The sequence below is a fragment of the Electrona antarctica genome (assembly GCF_951216825.1).
Source record: "Electrona antarctica genome assembly, chromosome: 19".
In the NCBI taxonomy this organism is placed as follows: domain Eukaryota; kingdom Metazoa; phylum Chordata; class Actinopteri; order Myctophiformes; family Myctophidae; genus Electrona; species Electrona antarctica.
The window spans coordinates 28,103,276-28,127,508 of NC_136800.1; the positions used below are offsets into that span (position 1 = coordinate 28,103,276).

Sequence of the window (24,233 nt, forward strand, 5' to 3'; positions counted from 1 at the left end):
CATTTTGACCTGAGATCAGATTCTAAAAATGTCTTCTACATCCTGACAGTTCTGAAAAAGCTATGTTTCTATGTCAGTCGTTCTTCGATTTTTCAAAAATAGCAGACCTACAAGCTCGTAGCGCGCCACTCGGTGGCGCGCTATGAGCTTGGAGATCTGCTATTTTTCAATAGCTAAAGCATAACATAATGCTAACACCAAAAGGGGTTCCTGCCCAAAATGGGTTAAACACCAGCATCCATATTCTGGGAAAACCGCCGCAGGAAAATAGCAGATGGACAAGCTTCGTTGATCGGCTATTTTCAGCTAAGATATTTAATGCAGAGCAAATGTTACTAGTATAGAGCACTGAGGGACTTCGCTCAATAACGTATCAATGCTTTTATTTCTTCTTTTCTTGCATGTTTACCCCTTGTATGTTTCTCTATGGACCCGAGTCCGCTAATACAGTTTGAATTGAAAGCATGCTACTAAAATAATCCATCTGACGTCAGAACTTTCTTCTGATAGCCTGTCAGAAAAACAAAACTTATGACAGACTACTAGTGTCCCTTAAAGGACCATTTCACCACTTTTCACCTATCTTCATATAATTTCAGAAACCCGTCCACCAGTGACATTGCCGTTAGGCTTTTTTTAACAAGAGCTTTGAAAATATTTCGATTTTGGAGGGCCCCTATACAGCTTTAATGTTTGTGTTGTCTGAACAGACATTAAAAATCACACCCGTGTGAACTGAGTGGTGTAAGGTCTTATATAGACTGATCAGCTGTGGTCTGACATAATGTCTGACGTAATGAAATCACACCCGTGTGAACTGGGTGACCATAGCAACCATGCTCATTTTTTTTGGTACGGACAGACACGTAAACTAACAAAGCCAGTTGTAGGAGTGGTTTACACTAAAAAATGCCATTGACAATGAACAGAGAATTTACATGTGTCTGAGCAAATCGGCATATGTATGTCAGTGGGAACCCTTGGCCAATAAGGGACCACCATTCTTGATGATGTATGATGATTAGAGCGCCCCTCACTTCACACGGGTGTGATTTTTATTATCGTGAGGACGATGGCTTCCATTTTCGCATTGGAACCTTTCAGGAATAGAAAGCCTGCAATTTCTATTAGCTTGGAATCCCCATCGATGATGTCACTGGTGGACGGGTTTCTGAACTGCCCACAGCCCTCCTATGAGACACTGACTGAGTAGGAAAACAATGTGCTATTTTATCATTTTACAAATGACAAATTATATGAAGATAGGTTGAAAAGTAGTGAAGTGGTCCCTTAACCCAATCTAGGCCGAACCCGCAATTTCTCGGGTTTATTGCTTGTACCTTTGTGCGACAACCTGGGAAATATCTGGTTTCTTTAATGTCATTTAATCCAGCTTTATTTATTTCCCCCCCCCCCCCACAGCTGGACCCCATAGTACTCCCATGGTAGAAACAGCCTACATGTAATCCTCGATGCACGCGGTCATTAGTGGTTTTTAGTGCTAAGAATGGGATAAAGTACCATGTTGGGAGCTTAATAAAACATTAATTAGAGGATGCGCCAAGCATAATAATAGTCTGATCATTCGTCCACAGCCGCGAGCGAGACTGGTGCGGCAATGGAGGACAATTACTTCCGGGTGGGCCGGATAAGGGCTCTTCTTCTCTGCTCATTCTGATGGCACTGGCCTCACGTTACCGCCTATGGTAACGGGAGGGAATGTGTTTAATTAATAACGCCTGCCAGCTGCACTGTTCTGAAAGTTAGACCCACTCCTCACTCAGTCATTTGATCGAATTAATCACAGCCATGCTCACTCTGTCTCGAGACGCTGGATTATTTGTGTACATCTAGCATGGTTATTTTAATACCTGGATATGGTTCCTCCAGCAATCTGTGGACATTTATCAGTATGGAGGAGCTGTTTTGCTATTTCTCGTGACAGTTTGTGTTTATCCATGGTCACTAGAGAGGGATTTCAGAGGTTAGACTATAGTTCTTGTCAAACGGTCACTGCTGGCAGAATAGCCTGGACTGCATGCAGAAATAAAAATAAATATAATCACCACCACCCAACTTCTGACCAATGACACTGTTCCAACTACTACACACTGTTCCAACTACTACACACTGTTCCAACTACTACACACTGTTCCAACTACTACACACTGTTCCAACTACATACACGTTCCAATGACTTCATATATTAAAGACATCTTGATGTCCAGGAGGGCCCACAGTAAGCGCCGAGATCACCCATAAGAACTTCTCATCAAAGTACCTACCCTAGCCGATCTACAAGCTCACAGCTCGTAGTTTGGCTAAAATAGCCAAACTAAATGTAATGCCTACAATTCCAAGTGCTTGTTAGGGTGGGGGGGTCCCAAGATCAAATATATATATTTGTTTTCAGCCTGACAATTTTGGGAACCCTTGGTCTACAGCAGGGGTCCTCAACACGTCACCGATGCATTGAATTGTGAACTTGTACATCTGCAATTTCTTTGGCACATGACTACATTGTACAAAAGAGCATGAACCTGGCTATTGTGTACACCAATGAGGACATCTGAATAATAGAAAGTAGAGTTAAGACACTTACCGGTAGATCTGTGAAGGCAATACCTGAAAGATAAAAGAAAGAGAATGTCAGCACTTTGGAGCTCTTAACCCATTTTGACCTGAGATCAGATTCTAAAAATGTCTTCTACATCCTGACAGTTTTCTGAAAAAGCTATGTTTCTATGTCAGTCGTTCTTCGATTTTTCAAAAATGAGCTTGTAGATGTGCTATTTTTCAATAGCTAAAGCATAACATAATGCTAACACCAAAAGGGGTTACCGCCCAAAATGGGTTAACCATCACCACAGCACATTTTTATCCAACAAACGTCTCCGTCAACATTTAGATCGTTATTATTTATTACAAACCAACATGGAGAAATAAGCAACCTTAAGCACTTCAAGAAGTTGAAAGATGCTGTAAAAAAGCGGCTAGTAATAAATAAGACTGCAAAGGAAAAGGCAACCTTTTGATGATTGGCCGATTGACAGCCTGTGACCTTGTCTGCTGGAACAAGGCTGCAGCCAGCAGGCGGAACATAAATCCATAGTCATAGTCCAGCAGCCGGGGGTGTTGAGTTTTTTTTAATTGGCCTAAAATATTGTCTATATACACAGTACATACATTCACCATTGACCAGCTATCAACATTATAGGGGGTTATATGTGACCATACCATTAACAACCTACATAAAAGGCAAACATTTCAAATTTTAAGTAGCATGTGACGTGTGAAACTAGGGGATATTGATGATTCTGAATCCATTGCAAGCATTATTTTTGCACGATACCGATTTTGGAGAGACCTACACCACCGATGCCGATGTTTTGGACCGATGTTTAGTAATCAATTAAAATAAAAAATACATTTTAAAAACGTCTAAACTTAAAATAAATTACAAAAAAAATTATTCAAGTTAATAGAATACAACATTGAGAACATTTAAATAATGTTTTGGCACATAAGGCTTTTGTATCAAAATGAACTGCACCCTGACCCTGAAGTCATACAGCATAGAATGTAAACACACATGTGCAATATCAGAATATCTTATCCTTTTCATAAAAATAAAATAATCTGTAAACTTGCAGTATGTCTGACTGCATTCTCATCCAACTCAGCAGCATTGATTTTTTTTTATTTGAATGAAAAGTAAACCCCTTTAGCAGTTTGGCAGCTGGGGCACCATAACAGTTCTAAGTCTCCACTTACTATAAGCTGCATTACAAGAAAATAATTAAGTTTAATGAAAAAACACAAACACGTTGCCGTTTGCCAGCTTAGGTCAACTATTCTTTTTCAAGTGAATTACTACTTTCTCAAGTGAACTAGTACTGCCACTCAAGCAGTGGCAGATGAGAGAATACAGGAAACTGAGCTTTTCAGCATTGTGATACACTACACAAATGCACCTTGCAATAATACATTAGTCATTTATTTGACACAATGGCATTATTTATTCTGTATTTTATTCGTGCTTGGTAATAGGAAAGGGCCGGGGATAGGCTATGTGTGCAACAAGTGAATAACAAAACGTGTTTGTGACCGTCGTGGGACCTCCTCCGCCCAGATTAAGCACACACACAGCATGGGGAATTAACGTCTCATACAAACCTTAATTGTTAATATCTATTTATTTGGCGTTATACAAGTAGCCTAGAAGACGATTAAGCTTGTAGTGTGCTCGCGCTCTGATAAACCCACATTAAGAACAAGAAGTCAAGAACACACACATGATCACTCTATAAAGTACTTAGTTGTAGTTATTTAACTGCTGCACTGTGTGTGTGTGTGTGTGTGTGTGTGTGTGTGTGTGTGTGTGTGCGCACAGCTGCGGACCATAATTAGGAGAGAGAGAGGACGAGAGTATGGTGCACACGAAGAGACATAAGGAGAAATGTTTGTTTAAGAGAATGTGCACGTTGTTTGTTAAAAGTCTTTACCAGATTTTAGTAGTGTTGTAGTCGAGACCACCTAAAGCGAGACCAAGACAAGACCAAGACCTAGCAGGTCGAGACCGATACCGAGACCAAGACCGCTGCGAGCCTAGGGGGCCGAGACCAAGACCAAGACCTAGCAGGTCGAGACCGATACCGAGACCAAGACCGCTGCGAGCCTAGGGGGCCGAGACCAAGACCAAGACCAAGACCTAGCAGGTCGAGACCGAGACCAAGACCGCTGCGAGCCTAGGGGGCCGAGACCAAGACCAAGACCAAGACCTAGCAGGTCGAGACCGAGACCAAGACAATTTTTCCCTCTTATTTGATAGGCACAGAAAACAATCTTGATCTGAAACACTGCAGTGCAAATAGATTTTACAAAATTAGGTATAGGCCTACTACAGCATGATTCATTCAAATATTTATTTTAAATATCAATTAATGAATAACAATGAGGCATGCACATCAGAGCCGCCTGGGAGAAACATTTTTGTGTTAATTAATGAATCAATATCCAAAACTATACAAAATCTATAAGGCCAAACCTTATTAGAAAAAAATATTAATATATGAAAGCCTTTTCAAATGTCCTATTGGAATTGCAGGTGCTGCCAAATAAGTAATTACCCTCATGCCAGTCAGTTGCGCAAATATATAGGTCAGATCAATTAGCAGAGCGGACCAGCTTCTCACTGACTGCAGCACAATGACCAGCGCTTCTTAAAGTTTACTTACTTTAATAATATGACATAGCGTTGGATCTCCAGACAAACAAACCTTGGATTATACAATTATTGGATTATAAAATTCTTCAAATGACTAGCATGAGCCACAAGGTAAGAAACTAGAATGATTCACTGTTCACAGTCAAACCCTGCAGCGGTTGTTCTTCAACCCGTCGCATTCCCATCAAAGTAGCCTGCTGATACCCACACTAACTTTGTGATCAACCTTAATTTGCTTATTTTATTTGTAAAAAGCAACACTGTATTAAGACATGGTAGTATAATATTGGTGCAAAATGGAAATATGTAATTAAATAGTTAATAGAGAGAGAGAGAGAGAGAGAGAGAGAGAGGCAGACGGAGAGAGAGGCAGACGGAGAGAGAGAGAGAGAGAGAGAGAGAGACACAGACAGACAGACACACAGACGGAGAGAGAGAGAGAGAGAGAGAGAGACACAGACGGAGAGAGAGAGAGAGAGAGACACAGACAGGCAGACAGAGAGAGAGAGAGAGAGAGAGAGACAGACAGACAGACACACAGACGGGGGGAGAGAGAGAGAGAGAGAGAGCTAGCCCCGTTCCCATTTCAAAGAATAAAAAAAAGCTGTCTAGCGCGAGGCCTCGCAAGCCGCACCGACGCCGTTCGCACTATACCAAAAAAGTCAGGCTGTGGCGCTGTGTAACTCTCCGCCACCCGGCCGACACTTTATTTATGCCAGCCTGATATCATTTCATACAATCAGAACATGTTCTAACCCAATTTCAATAGATTTAAGATTACGTGTGCTCTAATTCAGCGCTGCGCTGCGCTCCTACAGCTGTCTTTAATGTTAATATGAATGGGATCAGTCCTTGCGATCGAGTTGATAGAACGTTTTGCATTGTCTCGTCTCGAGTGGTCTCGGTGGGGGAAGAGACCCGAGACAATTGGTCCGAGACCGAGACGAGACCAAGACAAATGAAGGGCGAGACCAAGACGAGACCGCAAGACAAAAAAGGTGTGAAGCGCGAGACCGAGACAAAACCAAGACAAATGAGGGGCGAGACCAAGACGAGACCGCAAGACAAAAAAGGCGAGAGGCGCGAGACCGAGACAAGACCGAGACAACGAAAATGTGGTCTCGAGACCGGTCTCGAGACGAGACCATGTCTCGAGAACTACAACACTAGATTTTAGTGTAGTTGTTGTCACATCACTACGGAGCAGACATCGGAGCATGCTGCTTCGCTGCATGTCAATGACTAAAACATCTGGACATCGGATTAAATAAACACTGATGTCCAATGTCGGGTATCGGCACCCAAAATGACCTATACATCGGTGCGACCGATGTATAGGTCGGGCTCTATTCAGAATCATGAAACCCCCCTAGTTTGACACATCATGGTACTTAAAGCATAATTCAATTTTGTCTTATATAGGTTGTTAATGGTATGGTCACATATAACCCCCTATAAAAGAAATTGCTCAATGTTGACTGCTGGTGGATTCATGAATGTATATAGACAGTATTTTATACCAAATCCCACTTTGAACAAAAAAAAGCCTGTTTGCTGCCGGACTATCACGACATTCTGCTCAACACTCAGGTGCCTTTCACACCCAAAAACTCTGGTCGGATCAAGAACCTGACACGCGCTCGAACAGGCCAACCAGAGCAAAATCACTTCACTGCCAGTCACTGGAGGAAGTGGGGAGAATGCGATCGTGTTCATCTCATGGAAAGTGGAGATATTATCTGCCACTATGTTCTGTCTCTCGAAGAGTTCGTTCAGCCTTCTTTCCCCTTCCGCAGTTGTACAATGGTGTCTTGTAAAGACTACTCCAGCCTCAGAGCACACAGTGACTACACACAACGGATATTTTTAACCAGAATACACTATACTTAGTGAGAGATATTAGATGAACGTTTACTGCTCTAGTCTGTGCCCATGAGTTACAGGCCCAAATTAAAGTGCTGTCGGAAACAACTTTGTTGTTCTTAATGAATTAAGAACAATGCGACTCGTGAAGCTCAATTTCCAGAATTGAGCATCAGGAGTCACATTGAGAGAAGACAATAAATGACTTCACTTTGCATTTTAGTCGACTGTAAAAAGTCTCCTGCACCGTCCCAGATTCCCTCTGCCTCGCTGCATCCACTGCAGTGCTGGCACGCAGGGGGTGGTGGGATGACATTAAGTGGGTCCCTCGTGGTAGATGCGTGGGTGCGCGCACACATCGGGTGGTTACCTGCCGTCTCTCACACAATGGCAGCTTTGCAGAGAGCAAAGGAAAGGCAAATAGCATGCTAGCCATTTGTCTCCGTCGGGTGGAAACCTCATGTCCAATTCAAGTTCGAAAGTAGCAAAAGTAGCAGATCGACAAGCTTGTGGATCTGCTACTTTAGAGGCTTTTGTGTGACACTGTAGTATGATCAAGTAGTAGGGCTAATTTATGAGAAAACACAAAAGGTTAGAATATGGAGATAAGAGGTTTCTGTCCCACAGCAACGTATCGTTTTCTCATTGAGTTTTCCAAGCTAAATGTTAGTCGGGTAAAAAAGGTACTTCGATTCAGAAATCAGGGAAAGAGTACTGAGGCAAAAATAAATTAATACAAAAAAAAAGGTTTGAGAACCACAGACATAAGGTTGGTGAGGGGTGCGTTAAAATGACCGGATTAAGGTTGGTGAGGGGTGTGTTAAAACAACCGGATTAAGGTTGGTGAAGGGTGCGTTAAGGGTTGGGAGAGGGTTAAGGATAGGTTTGCTGCCCCGTGGGAGGTTAGGGTTAGGGTGAGGGTTTGAGATAGGTTGTAGGACTAATGACTGGTCTAACCAATGACTAGTCTAAATAAGTACTGCACACGAACTAGCAAGTAGATACCACTGAAATAACGTGACATGAACAGTCCATAGACACCTCTATATTCTAATCTATATAATCTCTATTATTCATTTACAATTTGTGTTTTTTCGTAAATTAACACGTTAACATATGATCATACAGAAAAGTAGCAGTTCAAAACTCAAAAGCTCAAAACACGGTGCAAGGCTTGAGTTGAGCTTGTAGATCTGCTACTTTAGAATTTTGAAAAGTAACAGTTCATTTGGTTTCCACCCGACAGATCACAATTGGTTCAATGTGTAAAAGCCCGTAGACACAATTAGATCTACAAGCTCACAAAGAGTGACAGGTGCGGTTACGCAAGCGGCCGCAGTCGCATTCACGTGCAAGAGACGGATTGTGTTCAACTTTTTGTCAATGCTACACGTCTGCACATGACATCGCAGCGTGATCCCCGATGATCCAAATGAGAATGCGCTCCCCGTCTAAAACGGCCTTTATGTGGCATTAATTTACAAAAAAGAAAACATAAAAAGTTGAAACACTGAGACGCATGTTTTTTTTTCCACAAACAGCGATGGTGTACACATCACCAAGGTATTGTTTTGTACCTAAGCTGTGTCCGTTCTTTGTGTAGAAGCAGGTGTTGTTGATTAGGTTGACGCAGCAGCCAATCACATCGCCCGTTGTAAACGTGGGTCCATATGGTTGGCCGGTGCCTGACGAGCAGAAGGAGTGGCCGTCATCGCCGTGGTAACCATACGAATGTTTGTCCCAACCTGAGGATTGGAAGAGGTTTTACATCACAAGCAAAAATATATTGCAATCATTGTGTCCAAGTACAACCACGTTGAAGACAATGTAAAAGGTCTAAAAGGTTGTTTTTTCGAAAAGTTAGGAATTGCTTAGGCACAAATTGCATTACTACCCACTGGCCTACAGTTATACCTGTGGGCATCAATGGGACTCCTAGCACACTGGTCCTGGTACCCCCAAGGGTCAGTGAGGGCTGGGGGTTCCAGAGGGTCCCCAGCTAAATTACATATTTAAGATGTTGAGGACCAAACAGGTGTTGCTAACAGATTAATTAGTTCTATGCTAATCAGACTGTTATAGACTAATTGAAAACACCTGTGTTGGTCCTCAACATGGCAGGTGTAGCACATTTGCACTCCGAGAGATTACAAATGGAACCAATTGGATCAAAGGGTACATTATGTTCCGTTTGTACACTCTGAAGAGTTAAATGACCACAGAGGAGGATTTATTTTTTATCATGCATATCAAACTGGGTGGAGAGGGTCCTTGAAATGAAAAGAAGGTTGAGAAATGAGACTGACTGTCCTAAAGCACACACTGAGCTGATTTATCCTGCCAGCGGTGTAGAAAAACAACCATGACAGCCTGCAGTAAATTACAGCAGGGCTAGATTATTAAATGCTGCTGTTGCATCATCCATCACACACACACACCACTGCAGTCTCGAATACAGCCTGGAGAAGAAGCAATTAGCTAATTGTTATTAGCCGCCAGCATTAGTAGTGGAAACTGGAAATAGTAACCCAGTAACTTTACTCAAGTACAAGTGAGTACAATTTTGAGGCACTTTGCCTTTTGGATATTTACAATTACTAATCCACTAGATTTCAGAAGCAAATATTGTACCTTTTTTGTTTTGACTCCACTGTAATACTTTGCAGATTTAGAATGTGATTACAAAGATACATAAACCACCCCTTTTTTCTATACTTTCCAGATCCTTTTCCTCAAGCATTAATTAAAACCCGTATTCTTTGAGGGAAAACCTTCGCAGAAAATTGCAGATCGACAAGCTTGTCCATCAGCTGCTTTCAGCGAAGATATTTAATGTTGAGCGAAAACAGCAAAGACACCACTGAGGGACTCAATCATAGGATTTAAGTAGTTAAGTATTCTTCCACCCCTGGTGTCCAGCAGCCAACTAGCTGGGACTTGGGATGGCTTCAGCGGACAGCCGGCCTCCTGTTATCTTTCTACCGAGGGGGGCTGTTAGGGCCGATCTCTGCCCTACGTCAGGGCCTGTGGGTGCTGGTGGAGTGAGATGCAGCTAGGGACAACCACCCTGTGTGGTCCGATCTCTCTCTCACACACACACACACACACACACACACACACACACACACACACACACACACACACACACACACACACACACACACACACACACACACACACACACACACACACACACACACACACACACACACACACACACACACACACACACACACACACACACACACACACACACACACACACACACACACACACACACACACACACACACACACACACACACACACACACACACACACACACACACACACACACACACACACACACACACACACACACACACACACACACACACACACACACACACACACACACACACACACACACACACACACACACACACACAGTGCAGGAGGAGGAAGCGTGTGACAGCCTACTCTCTCACCTATTCCCCCGTAGCCAGACAACTATTCCACAAAGAGCCTCAAAAGCCACAAAATGGAAGCTGGCATTTCTGTTCACGAAAAGATATTTTTAATATCCATTTCTGATAAGCAGCAAGCTATGTTATGCTTAGATTTATATTAGGATACATTTGCAGACATTTTTATAAAAAATGTAAAGATAGAAAACTATTCTTTTTTTATTCGAATTTTGTGCCTTCAGAAGCTTCCGAATATTCCATTTTTTGGGGTCAGCCCAAATGAGGTGAAACAAGCTACCTACTTTCAGCATTCAAACTCATTCACAAAATGTGTCCGTTTCATTGAAGTGACACATAAGATGCTGGACAAATCCGCATGCACCACGGTGGATTCAAAGCCCTAGGCTGCGTTCGAATTCATTCCCTATGCCCCATATAGTGCACTACTTTGGGGTTCCGCCATTTTGTTATAGTGTCCGAATATGTAGTGAGCATTTTTGCACCCTAATGTAGTGGACTGAAGTATCCCACAATGCACCGGGAATTGTAGGGACCATCCGATGGTCACTACAAAAACACAGCGAAGCAAATCTGCCCCATAATGCATTGCGCAAGCTCGCTCTTGAGCGCACATGCCCGCGTTTGCACGCACGTGCGCTGCTTCTGCATGCATGCGCTTATTGCGCTCCAACTCAGAAGAGGCAGAAGTTGAACCAGCGAAAGAAATCAACACAAATGTACTTTTTAAACTTTTTAAACTTTTCTTCCCTGGCGGATCTCGAAGCTACAGATCTCGAGACAAATGATCTGTGCATTTATTTGCAATTGTTTTGTTTTATTTATTCATGATAAAACAATTCATTTGCAATAGTATTACTAATCTGATTCATTGTATCACCCAGGCCCAGCGCATGACGTTAGGAGAGGAGTTGCTTGCTGTAGAAGGCCTTATATTTTAATAGTTTTTGGATTAAGGTTGGTGAGGTTGTAAAGCTATGTGCTAAAGTCCAATATATATTTTGTACATGCATGTGAGACACATTAATTGTGTCTCCGAACATATGTTTTTAATATTAATATGAATTAATTCCTGCCATTACAAAATATATGTTATCTAACATTATTTCATTGAATTGCGCTAAATACATTAAAACTTCATTATGTAGGCAGTAATTTATTGGACTGCTGTTTCTGTTAACGTCCGTATTGTGAGCAGAGCTTGTAGATCGGCTACTTTTGCCGTATCCCCCCCCCCCCCCCCAGGATTAGCGGGGGTTCATAATCATGCTGCTGAAATTTTCACATTGTCAAGGTGGTGCACTGTTTTCATATTGCTGGATAATGGATATAATATTTATTGATAATAATCATAGGCCTATGTTATTTGTGAAACGGCCGGGATGATTTGTTTATTTTTCATACAGTTCTTTATGAGGCGATCTGAAAAAACCCTATGGGGATTACAATGCAAATAAAAAAGTACATGAACCCGCGGACCTATAGCGCCCTCTATCGATATTGACGTCAGAGTCGGTGCTCCCCATACAGGGAGTATTGTCCGAATTAATCACTATTTGAGTCCACTGAGTCTGGGTCCCCGTATGGGGAGTAGGGAGTAGGGAACAACCCTAGCAATTCGAACGCAGCCCTAGTCTCTGTAGCGGCGGACAGCTACTTTACCACCCGAGCGCCAGGATTCAGGTTACCTTTGAACTACAACTTTGGGGCTGATGTGGAATGTGACACTCCCCGTCATAACATGCACACAGTGGACACAGCTGTAGGTTTCTTTGGGCGCATGCTGCACATGTTTTGAGTAGAGATGCTCCGAATCTCCGATCCATCGCGATCGTTGATTGGCCAATATTCACTCCAAATGACTTTCATACCATTTTAGTGGTATGAAAGTAAATCAGATACCGTATATAGTACCAGAGGCCTGGGCCATGGCTCAGTGGTCCAGGCACCTTGGCTGGTAATCCAGTCTGGCAGTGTGCCGCGGGTTCGACTCCCGATCCCGACGGCCTTTACTGCATGTCATCCCCCCCCATCTCTCTCCCCATTTCCTGTCAGCCTACTGTCTGTCCCTCCATAAAATATATAAAATAAAGGCGAAAGCCACAAAAAAAACAACATTATATAGTACCAGTAAGACACCCTGAGAGCGTGCACGCACCCGCCTGGGTGACAGCAGACTGCTAGGCGAGCGCTGGAGCTTTGGCATGGGGCGGTCAGATCAACATATGGAATGAATTCTGTAGTGATTACTATTATTTATTTATTTTTCAGTTATTGCACCATAGCGGTCATAGCTGTACGAAAGGTAACCCCGGTTCTTTGACTATTCGGTTTTGGCTCTAAAATAAACAGAACCAATTACCGAATATGCATTTTTGCCACTATTCGGGCGAAAAGTTTGTGGCCGAATATTCGGTGCATCCCTAAATTAATGATACAAATAAATAGAATTTCCTCAGTGGTCAGATCTTGACATTCAAAAACCAAGGAGAGGAAATACCGCACATTTGGTACAGATCACAGATAAATGTAGGTACATGTCATCTGCATTGAGCCAGTTGTGTGGCTTTAGGTTTGGGGTGAAGTAATTTTATGTATTTATTTTTCATACCCTGCCTTTCCAGTTTTGTCAAAGAGCTTAAAAGAAATATCACAGCTGATATTTTGAGGTCCCCAATCTGTGAAAGGTGTGTGAAAGGAGTCCTCCAGTGTCCATACTACTGCTGATGCTGAGGTATTATCATTCCAGCTGTTACAGCCAACCATTAGAAGCAATTGCAGATCAAGGCATTTAACCTTTGCTTTTATGAAAGTCTTAGGGTTTTAATATACAACAAATAACAAAGTTAAATATATGCAGCAGAAGACAGTAAATACTGAAAACTAGAAAAGATAAAGAATTAATTAAAACAGGTAAAAATATGTCGCTTGGTGCCACGCTTTGAGCTTGTGGATCTGCTACTTTTATGTTATGATATATATATATATATATATATATATATATATATATATTAGGGATGTCCCGATACACTTTTTTCGCTTCCGATCCGATCCCGATACCTCAATTTCTGTGTTAGCCGATACCGATACCAGTGTCGTGATCTTGTGTTGTGTTTATAGCTATATCTCGTGTTGTGTTTATAGCAGACTCCTCACTCAAACGTACACTTGCAGTTTGGGCAACTCCAAAGCAAACTCCACATGCCCGAACATTTTATTTACCTGCCATAGTGTCAACTCCTTACCCCTGTGTCGGATCTGTGTTTAGACTGGCATATTCACCGATACCGATATGACAAATAAGGGCCGATCCGATACTTTTCCCGATACAGTATCGGGACATCTCTAATATATATATATATATATATATATATATATATATATATATATATATATATATATATATATATATATCATAACTGAAATCAGTAGTGACAAATGATAACTTGAATCCAAGTGCATTTCCTGCACGCTGCCAAATATTTCCAGACCGATATAGGATCACTGTCCCCAAACCGGTAACAACATGACAACACACCGATGCAGCCACGTCACGTCTGACAGACGATACATACAAATTACAAGTCTCTGTTACACACACAGTCACATCCGAAGCACAAAGAGACACCCGCACATAAGCACTTACAACAGGACACCATGCAAAACAATACAGGAATGAACGCACACCACACCCAAAAGACACTAACACACACGCACACACACACACACACACACACACACACACACACCTAACTTTACCTTTCATTGTCACACACACACACACACACACACACACATACATACTACAAGTACATACACACAGAAGTGTAATCTTACCGGGGAGTCTGTTCATGTTTACACCCTGGGCGGAGAGGCCGATACCCATGTACCTGCAGAGAACAGTTATTTACAGTTGTTTATTCATCAAAAATAATGTATTCATCAAAAATCATAAAAGGGTTTAAAGGACAACTTTAGTTTTTTTTCAACCAAGATTCATGTTTTGAAAGGTTCATGTTTTAGGTTGTTATTAGAGAAAGTAAAAGATGAGTGTTCATTTTCTTTTTCATTTGCTGCTTTCTTTCGTTTTAGGGATTTAGGCCGTTTGACAGGGGGGTTCGAGCATGGGGCTAAATATGATTTTTTTGAAAGGCGCCAGCCCCTCCTATACACAGGTTTAATGTTTGTCTTTAGTTCAATGTTTGTTTTGTAAACGTCATTGACAGTGAAGGGAAATTTTACTTCATAATGTGCCTCATTACGTCATATTGTTTCTTTAGTTATTAGCGTTTAATGTTTGTGTTTGCAACATTTGTTTTACATCACCATTACATCACCTAATCAACATGAATTACTTTAATATATTAGCGCCCCTCACTTCACACATTTTTTTACAAAATATTATGGTGTTTTCTTTTTTTATTATTTACTATAGTCCTAATAGACCCCAGGAAATTACATCCCCCAATTACATCCCATATCTAACACGATAGTGAGGGGTTTATCAAGTGTTGAACCCAATGCTATCAGGCGTTTGTTAACACTTGTGTCATTTGCGGGGAGTTTAGTAAATATACTTTTAAAGGGGAAAAACCACTCATTCTGAATATTGAACTGTCATTAATATACCTTATAGTGTTGTGTGGAAATAATAAAAGTCCCCCCCTTATGTTTAGCCTAGAACTGGAGGTCTAGAACTTGGGGTCATGTGATCAGTGACATCCCAAAGTTGTATTTTTTTGGCTTGCAGAGTACAACTTTGTGATGTCACTGATCATATGACCCAAGCCTAGACCTCCAGTTCTAGGCTAAACAGAAGGGGGGGGGGGGGGGACTCTTTTATTACTTCTACACAACAACTCTAACGCCGGGGCTCCACCGGGCGCGTCTCCGTCGTGTGCGTCAAAAAACGAACCGGGGAAATTTGAATGCAGTCACGTAACGCAACGTGGGCAGTGGAGCCCCCCTTCATTGATTAAAAAGGGAACATTCCCTGACGGTGACGGAGACGCGACGCGCCCGGTGGAGCCCCGGTGTAAGGTATATTAATGACATAGTTCAATGTTAAAAATGAGTGGTTTTCCCCTTTAACTTCATGACCACACACTGCATAGAAGATTAATTTAAACTGCTTTGTAATTCCCTTTCTCAATGGTTCTTTATGGCTGCCAGTGATTGTACAGTATGTGGTTTAAAGCAGTGATTCTCAAAGCGGGGACGTGGGACCCCCAGGGGTTTTTGAAGGGGTTCCAGGGGGTCCCCGACTCCCCAGCTAAATAATTTAAACTTTAACCCTATATAAAAAGGCTGTTTGAAAATAGCCAATCTAAAAGCTCACAGTCACAACACGATGTGTTGTATGCTTATAGATCTGCTAATAATGCCATTGTCAAAAAATATCTTGAAACATATCTTGTCACTGGCCCAAAATATTTTCGGATTAAAATGATTTAGGGATTTATTTTATAAATTTTTTCCTAAAAAAGTAACATTTTGGACATACCAAGGTTTGTACGCAAAAAGCATTGACGATATACAAATCAATGAATATAAAAATGAATTCACTCAGTCAGTGTCCAGCTACCCCACATTAGCCCCTCGGTGGACAAGGGTCTGCAGTCTGACTATCAAAGACCCAGAGCGATACTTAGGAATGCGTGATGAATTGACGCCGCTGGTCTCCGATACAGACACCAGCTAATCACTGCGGGTCCCGGAAGGTCAATCGATGGTAGACTAGCCAGTCCAGTCATGTGCCTTGGGGGAATACGCACATAGTATTGATTTGATGACCCTTACCGCACGCTGAGTGAATTGATTCTACCATAGAGAGTAGTCTCAGATTCTTCTTGGAACAAAATGGTAATTAATTTGTGGATTACTTGACAATTCAGAAAACGGAGCAAGGTGGTGTGACAAAAATCACAAAATGAAGCTTGAGCACATGTGTTGTCACATCTTAGTCCTGTGATGCCAGGCGATGGGAGATGTCCACCACCTACCAATATGTCTGTGCCCAAGGAATAGGCTCTATGCACAGCAGCCATATAACGGCCGGGCTCCACCGGGCGCGTCAGCGTCGCGTCTCCGTCACCGTCAGGGAATGTTCCCTTTTTAATCAATGAAGGGTGGCTCCACTGCCCGCGTTGCGTTGCGTTGACGGAGACGCGACGCGTGCATTAAAATTGAACCGGTGCGTTTTTTGACGCACGCGACGGAGACGCAACGCGTCCGGTGGAGCCCTGGCGTTAGAGGGAAATGTGGCCTCTTCCTTCCTTCACAGGTCTTACCAATGATACTAATGAAGGCTGACGGATAGACCCCGACGAAGACCTTTTTGGTCGAAACGCGTATGTCCTGTTTTTATTTATATGAATCTTTTTTCACCAAAGACGGAGTGCCTTGGATTCCTTTTTTCTTTGCAAGTCTGCAATTTACACCTTTGGGAATTAAGCAGTACAACTTGAAGGAAAGATACCTTTTTTGTCTATATATGGTTCTACCTGTATTACCAATTACCCATCTAAGAGCCACTAACTGATCCCTGCAGCGCTTCCATTTCTCTATTTGTGTCTATTTTTTACTAATGAAGGCCGTGTTCTGTTCTGGTCAAACAGAGTCAGGGTGCTGATATTGTTTGCTCACTGGAAATACTGCTACACCAGTGGGTCTCAAGGTGTGGTCCAGGTGGCGCTGTATCATTAGTCCGACAGCGTGTTGGTCCAACTCACCGCATTACTAATCCTGTCCCTAACCGCATGCAAAGCAACGTAGTCGGAGTACTGGGATGTCGGAAATATGGGCAGTCCAGATAACTTCATTGTTCCCTGGAGTTCCAAATGGGCCTCTCCCTTACGGGTCTATTTGGATCCATGTTGTACAACAAGTTATCCTGGGGGTCTTTCATATTAAAACTAAGCTTTGAGAACCACTGTGCTACACTAAATTCAACATAGCCTTATTGGTATCACTGCAGTCTTGCGGTGCCAGACTGTTGCATCTCGCAATTTTCAAATGCTTCTGTCATACAGTCTGGAGCAACGGAAGCTCTATCATGACATGATTAAAATAAAGCGGAAGTGGAGCCTCCTTCCCACTTCCATTTCGTCTTTACAGTAGTGCAAGTTTATCCTAATATAAGTAGAAATCATCTAAGCTTGCTGCTCAGCAGAAATGTAAAAAAAATGTAAAGATATTTTTTAAATATATTTTCGTGAATGGAAATTCCAGCTTCCTTACGGATTTCAAGAGGTGTAGTTCCAGACTCTATATAGCATTCGCAGATTGTGGAATTGCTGTCTGGCTACGTGAGACCAGAGCCATAAGAGTAAGACAGAGTTACGACATTGAGGGGGCAGAAAACAGAGCGCTGTTCATGCAGCCTGAACTGAGCGCTGTTCATGCAGCCTGAACTGAGCGCTGTTCATGCAGCCTGAACTGGAGTTTGAAATACATTGTTTTCAACGAGGGCAGCGCAAATAAGAGCAATTTTAGGCATGTGTGCAACATGCCAACTGTATACAAAATACAAAAGTATTGTACAGTAACAACTAAAGTCTCTGTAATGTTTATGTTGTACTATTACTAAAATACTATCTAAAATAAGGGATTTAAGATCTGTTTAAGAGGCTGTTGCCCGAGTCCAATGCATTTCTGCCAACTTCCGGTCCAGGACTTGTCACTGTTTGCTATGCTCTTCTTCTTCGTCTATGTCCATTGGACTGGCCCCATGAAGTGAACGGAGTTGTCGTAACTCTGTCTTACTCTATGGATCTGCGCGAGACTAGCATCATTGGTAACAACCATTAGACCCTTACGGGTCCATTTGGTTCCATTTCTACACCGTCAAAAAAAAGGTATGGGGGTCCGTGGCCCTAAATGCACACCCGACTTGGGGTGATCCTTGAAATTAAAGTGGTGTCATGGGCTTGCTTAGTTGCTTTTCTGGAAAACGGCAACAATTTAACCTTTTCCCCGCTAAAAAAAAGTAGTCTGCGTTATTTGTTGGGAAGCGGCACTGCCAAAATGCGTAGCCTACATGTAGTCAGTTGTATAAATGCGTTTGATTCGATCTAGTGGAAAGGCTACTCACATTAGCTTCGGATGGCTATCTGTTAGCTTAGACCCTGGGCTGCGCCATCTTCTTTAGTGCACACATGTGTGTGCACGTACACGCACGCACGCACGCACGCTTTAGTCTCCAAATGCCCCTCCCAGGTGGCATTTCTGGTCAAAACAGCACTTTTTGTACCGAGCCTGGCGGTCGTAGTAATGGTGCCGGCCAGTGGTTATCAAGATCCAGGCAGACAATAACCGGTCGAGTCAACACACACCATTAAGCTGACACAACATCTGTGTGTTTTGGAGCTTGTAAACCTGTTATTTTCATAATTGTTTAACAACACTGTTGTGCGAAGAAGTACAAAATAACTTGTGGTTAATTGATTCATTGAGTGAGGGGAAAAAAGTGCTTCTGAATTACTCGATTAATCGAAAATGTAGTGAGATAGCAAATAATGCTAAGAAAATAATCGATAATAGCAGTCCTAAACTGCAACCAGAATCATGTTGAGATTATCTTTTATATCTGAAGCACCCATATAATATCTGAATTACAGTAAAGGGTCTAGTAGTGTAATTTGACCATCTCATTGAAAGGATAGAGAACAGCTCGCTACAAGTTAGACTAGTTAAACCTGCAGGCACAATCTGATAAGTGATTGAAGAGACAGACCATCATTCAAGCATGTACACATTGCAGAGGAGTCATTTCCGGTTCCGTCTGTGCTATGTATTGGGCCATAGATACATAGGCCATAGTGGTATGTATTGGAACCTCACTCAAAAACCACCTCTTCAAGATAGCTTTCCCCAGCTAAGGTCTGGTTAAGATGTCCCCCATCCCTTGTTTATCCTTTTATCTTTTTAACCTTGCACCGAGTGATTTTGTACTTGTTTTGCCTTGTTTTTTTTCCTTGAATAAAGTCTGTTCCTAGTGTTTATGTAAAGCGCTTTGGGCATTTAGAAAAGCGCTATATAAATTTGAGCTATTATTATTATTATAGAACCTGAGTGTACATGTGTACACTCTCAGTGTTAGACCTTTGTAACCCATTTAGACCCGATCAAGTGTTACTAGACCTGAGGCCCAGTAACACTTGATTTGAACCTTTACTCTGTGTAGCTATTTAATACTTTGTTTTTGAATACCTTCTTAAGTTTATCCTTAGCTCCACAGTCTTTCAGTTCATCATCACATTTATTCCACAGCTTCACACCCTTTATAGTTATAAAACTACTTCTCACGTTGATCCTTTCTTTTTTTTTGTTTAAACATACATTTTCCTGAATAACAGCCATCTCTCTCTCCCATTGAGAGAAAAACTACGTATTTATTCAACAATTACAAAAAACATATGTTGCTATATGTACCAAAAATGGGTTTGCGTCTTGAAATGTAAAAAGCCACAAAGGGGTTGGTTCCATTTGTACACTCAAAGTTACAGAGCTAACTAGAACTTTGAGAAATACTGAAATAGAGGGTGGCAAAAAAAACGTTACCACATGAGCGATGCGATGCATTGTGAGCTTGTGCAAAAGAAAACGTTCAGTGCATAAAATAACTAAATTTGAGGTTAAACGTGTCACTGGGGGGTGGCAAATGCCATCCTCTGTGGACCCCAAATTACACCCCTGTGTGTACACACAACACTGTGCGGCCTTCCAAAAATGGTTCTCCTTACCCATCTCGTCCTTTACTAATGATCTTGACCTCAAAGTAGTACACCCCACAGGCGGCGGGGATGGGGTGTGTGGCCCGGACAGACGCTGCGTCCTTGGGCGTCTTTCCATGACCTGTAGGGTGAGCAGGAGGAGGGAGACAATATTAACTGATAATGTTGATGGATTTAATACATGACAGCAATGGAAACAATTCCCCAGGACTTTTTTGCGTCATCCTTTCAGCCTTAATATCTTACTATACCACGTGCGGTTTACATTTTCACAAATAAAGTATTCAATTAAAAAAAAAAACATGCTTTACTTATTAACCATAGTAAAACAGTGTGTTTTGTAGATGATGCCATGCCTCTGTAGCATCATCTGTACCAAGGCTTCTTCGCAAATGACTTTGTTGAAAAAACTGTTTCTCTTTTTAAACGGTGACCCATTTGTAAAGAAACTAGGATGCGCAATAGTTAATAAACAAGAGAACAATGCTGCTGTCGGACAGAAACATTTTATCTCCATATTCAAACTGTTTTCTGTAAATTTATGGCGACTTCTTCCATGTGAGCAACCCATATACCCGGCTGTGCTGCTCATCTCACAAATGCATGTTCTTTACAAATGGGGCACCATTTCAAAAAGGAAAATACACAGGTTAACTGTATAAAAGTTACTGCCAAGAAACATGGTTACTTACAACAGAGACATAACCGACCACCAAACACTAATTTCTCAACCAAAAAAAATCTATGTATTATTTAACCACATGAACCCTAGTCTCCCAATTCCGGGCTATAGGTGAATATTCACAGGAAATAGGAAATCACCGAAAATGGCAAAAAGAAACGGCTCTTTGCTGAAAGATTTGGTAGAGGGGGGAAAAGGAGATGACACAATATAGACAACTGGGGGACACTGGTCAATGAAATATATGGGTTTTAAAGTGTTTAATTTATCATGCATATCCATCCATTGTTCTTTGACCCTTTTCATGGCAGACATGTTGATGTGTAAACGTAGCCGAAGGTAATAACGCTAATTGCAGGTAATTTTCATTTTGGTTTCTGTCTCACAGGAGCATGAAGTAAAATATACAGAAGTGGTCTATGCTGGCAGTGGCACACAGTAACACATAAAACATGTTATCTTGGGCTCTGTTCCGTTCACCTGTCAAATGTCTGCTGTGAAAAGGGTTTCATGTAACAAAAGGACATTTTTTTTAAATGCACTGTCCACGCCACGGCTAGCATTATTTTCATCCAGCAGCAACTTTGACAGCAGAAAAAGATATGCAAATGATGGTTCATGATGGCTGTTATTGTTGCTGGAGTAGATTTACCAGCCACAGGCCGAGATTTATTTTAATAGCATTTGCCTGGTGTTAAAACTCCAATTTAGTTATGAAACGTTAAATTGTTCAATTTTCCCATTGGACTCACTTAAAACAGGAATGAGACCAATCTCAGCCCCTCTCTCGTCCGTTCTGAAAACCTGTTGTCCAACAACCCCATTTCTCATTTCATGTGACAAAATGGCTGCTACACAAATACAGTAGCCAGCTTGAGGATACCGACATCCTGCTTTAAATACCTATGAGAGAGATACATCACGGTCTGTAACAATGACCACATTAACTTGTTCTTTATTCTAATCTGAATCCTTTGGCAGGTAACCAACCATCAGATAAGTCTAAGATATACTTCAAAATAAATCAGAGATTTTTTATAATAAAAAAAATATTTCTGTTGTGCTGTGTTTGTGTGTATTAATCCATTATGAAGATGGTGCTGACTGGCGTTTCACCTTTACTCTGTGATATAGTTCTCAAATTCTGCCAAAACACGGCTGTACCTAACCCGACGTTTTAGGGCCGGGTCGTCGAGCCTAAAATGTATGCTAATTTGTCAGGCCGGAGAACTCTAGTACCTCTGCATAGTGATATTAGTGCATACCCCTATTTGAGAACCATTGCATTAGCGTCTGTTCAACCATTTCCTGTTTATCACAGCTCTTGTTGTAACGTGTTGATTATTTGAAAAACATATATTAAGCATACATGTTTGGAAACTTGCAAACTAATTTAAAGGCATATTCAGTGATTTCGCTTCATTCAGTCTTGTTTTTTGTGCATGTGCACCGGGGCGGACTGGGTGGTTTTCCAAATCGCCCAAATCACTGAATGCTCCTTTAACAAACTAGGATTTGGAGTAGTCGGGTACATTTGTTAACAGATGGGCCCCAAAATAATTTCATGTTTATAAAGCATTTGTTAAATAATACAATTTAGATTGCGATTCATTTTAGTCCAGTGACCAACCAGGGGTGTTTTGTTTTTGAGACGCCAGGTCCCAGGCAGCCAGTGGAGCAAAACTTTGAACATTCACTTTGAAAGAATATGGGTTAAGCACTTAAGAGCTAGAATTAAAAATTATTTGAAAATGGCCCATCTACAAGCTCACAACGCTAGATCTGCTATTTTTGAAAAATGTTGACACAATTTGACAAATCTTGTCTTATGGGGGAGGGGGGGCAGATTACACATTAAGTTGGGGGTCCTCCTCAAGCCACACTCCCCATCCCGCTCCCTCAGGTCCAGCAACGCCGGCCTCCTTGAGGTCCCTAAAAGGATCAAGTGGAAAACCTGGGGCGACAGGGCCTTCTCCGTGGCCGCCCCTACCCTCTGGAACGCTCTCCCCAAACACATCAGAGATGCCCCCTTACTTCCCACCTTCAAATCTGCACTAAAAACCCACCTGTTCACCATCGCATTTCCAAGCTGATGTGTTTTTAAAACTTGTTATATGCACTGTTTTATTGGTTTTATTCTTTTAATTGTTTTTTTCTAATAAAGTTGTCCTTTTCTTGTTCCCCCCCCCTGGCCCCAACACATGTAAAGCGTCTTTGAGTGTCAAGAAAAGCGCTATATAAATCCCAGATATTATTATTAATATTTACAGTAACAGTATGCAGTAAGCAATTAGGAGTGGATATTTCAGCTTGTGATGGACTGTTGTCAAAATGTTCAGTAGCTAGTAGCTCACAGTATCAGTCTATCTCACAGGTTCTCCAAGTGGGGTCCGGGGACCTCCATGGGTCCTTGAAAGGGTTCCAGGGGATCCCCTCCCCTCCCCACCCAACAAATGTGTTAATAGCCAGGGAGCCAGTCACCCAAAATTGAACAGGACCTGTGATGTCATGCCGTACTTTTGATTTGTGTTTTTTCTATTAATTTGGTCATTAAGGTCCTGCAAATTAGGGGGTTTTCATGATTCTGAATCCATTTCAAGCATTAGTTTTGCACAAAAAAAAACGAATTTAGGCCAAGGAGTGTTTTTTGTGCAAACCTAATGCTTGGAATGGATTCAGAATAATGAAAAACCCCTAGTTTGACATGTCACATGCTACTTAAAGCATGATAAAATTTGGAAAATGTTGCCTTATATTGGTTGTCTATGGTGTGGTATACAAAAATGGCCATAACTTTTTTTCTTGATGTTTCCGGCAGAGCAGGCCTCTCATCTTGTGGACCTTAACACTTAGCCCGCTAGCATTTATTGACAAATAGGCAGCATTTTTTCCCAGTTCCCCACTCTTATTTTGAAAAGCCACATTTCCAGACTTCCGGAAGTGAGCATAAACTAGTAAATGAAACGGGTCCCGTTCAACTGTTGTTTACAAGATGGATCTATACCGGGGCACTGGTAGCTACCCGATGCTAACGTAAGTAGCATTATGGCTTGATCGATCGAAAGCGCAATTGCCATTGATCTACGGCAATGGCGTTAAGCGTAGCATTAAATAATAGGCTTTAATTGACCTAGATCTACGGAAATGGCCAAATGCATAGAAAAAACACAAATAAAAAGTAAGGCATGACATCACAGGTTAAACCCTATTCCTTGAGCTTTTGGGCCTGTGGCCCACCGGCTATAATGTGGCTTCAAAATAAGT

The 24,233-nt window shown here is 41.8% G+C and overlaps 1 protein-coding gene across 1 annotated transcript in view; it reads right to left on the reverse strand.

Moving 5' to 3' along the window:
* ranbp9 (RAN binding protein 9) overlaps positions 1–24,233 on the reverse strand; it is a 43,382-nt gene that overhangs the window by 17,155 nt on the left and 1,994 nt on the right. The window contains exons 2-5 of the mRNA XM_079530391.1: positions 20,297–20,408; positions 14,391–14,443; positions 8,668–8,835; positions 2,603–2,625 (exon numbers count right to left, since the gene is read on the reverse strand). Of these exons, the coding sequence (XP_079386517.1) occupies positions 2,603–2,625; positions 8,668–8,835; positions 14,391–14,443; positions 20,297–20,408 (356 nt within the window). The remainder of the gene's footprint in view (positions 1–2,602; positions 2,626–8,667; positions 8,836–14,390; positions 14,444–20,296; positions 20,409–24,233) is intronic.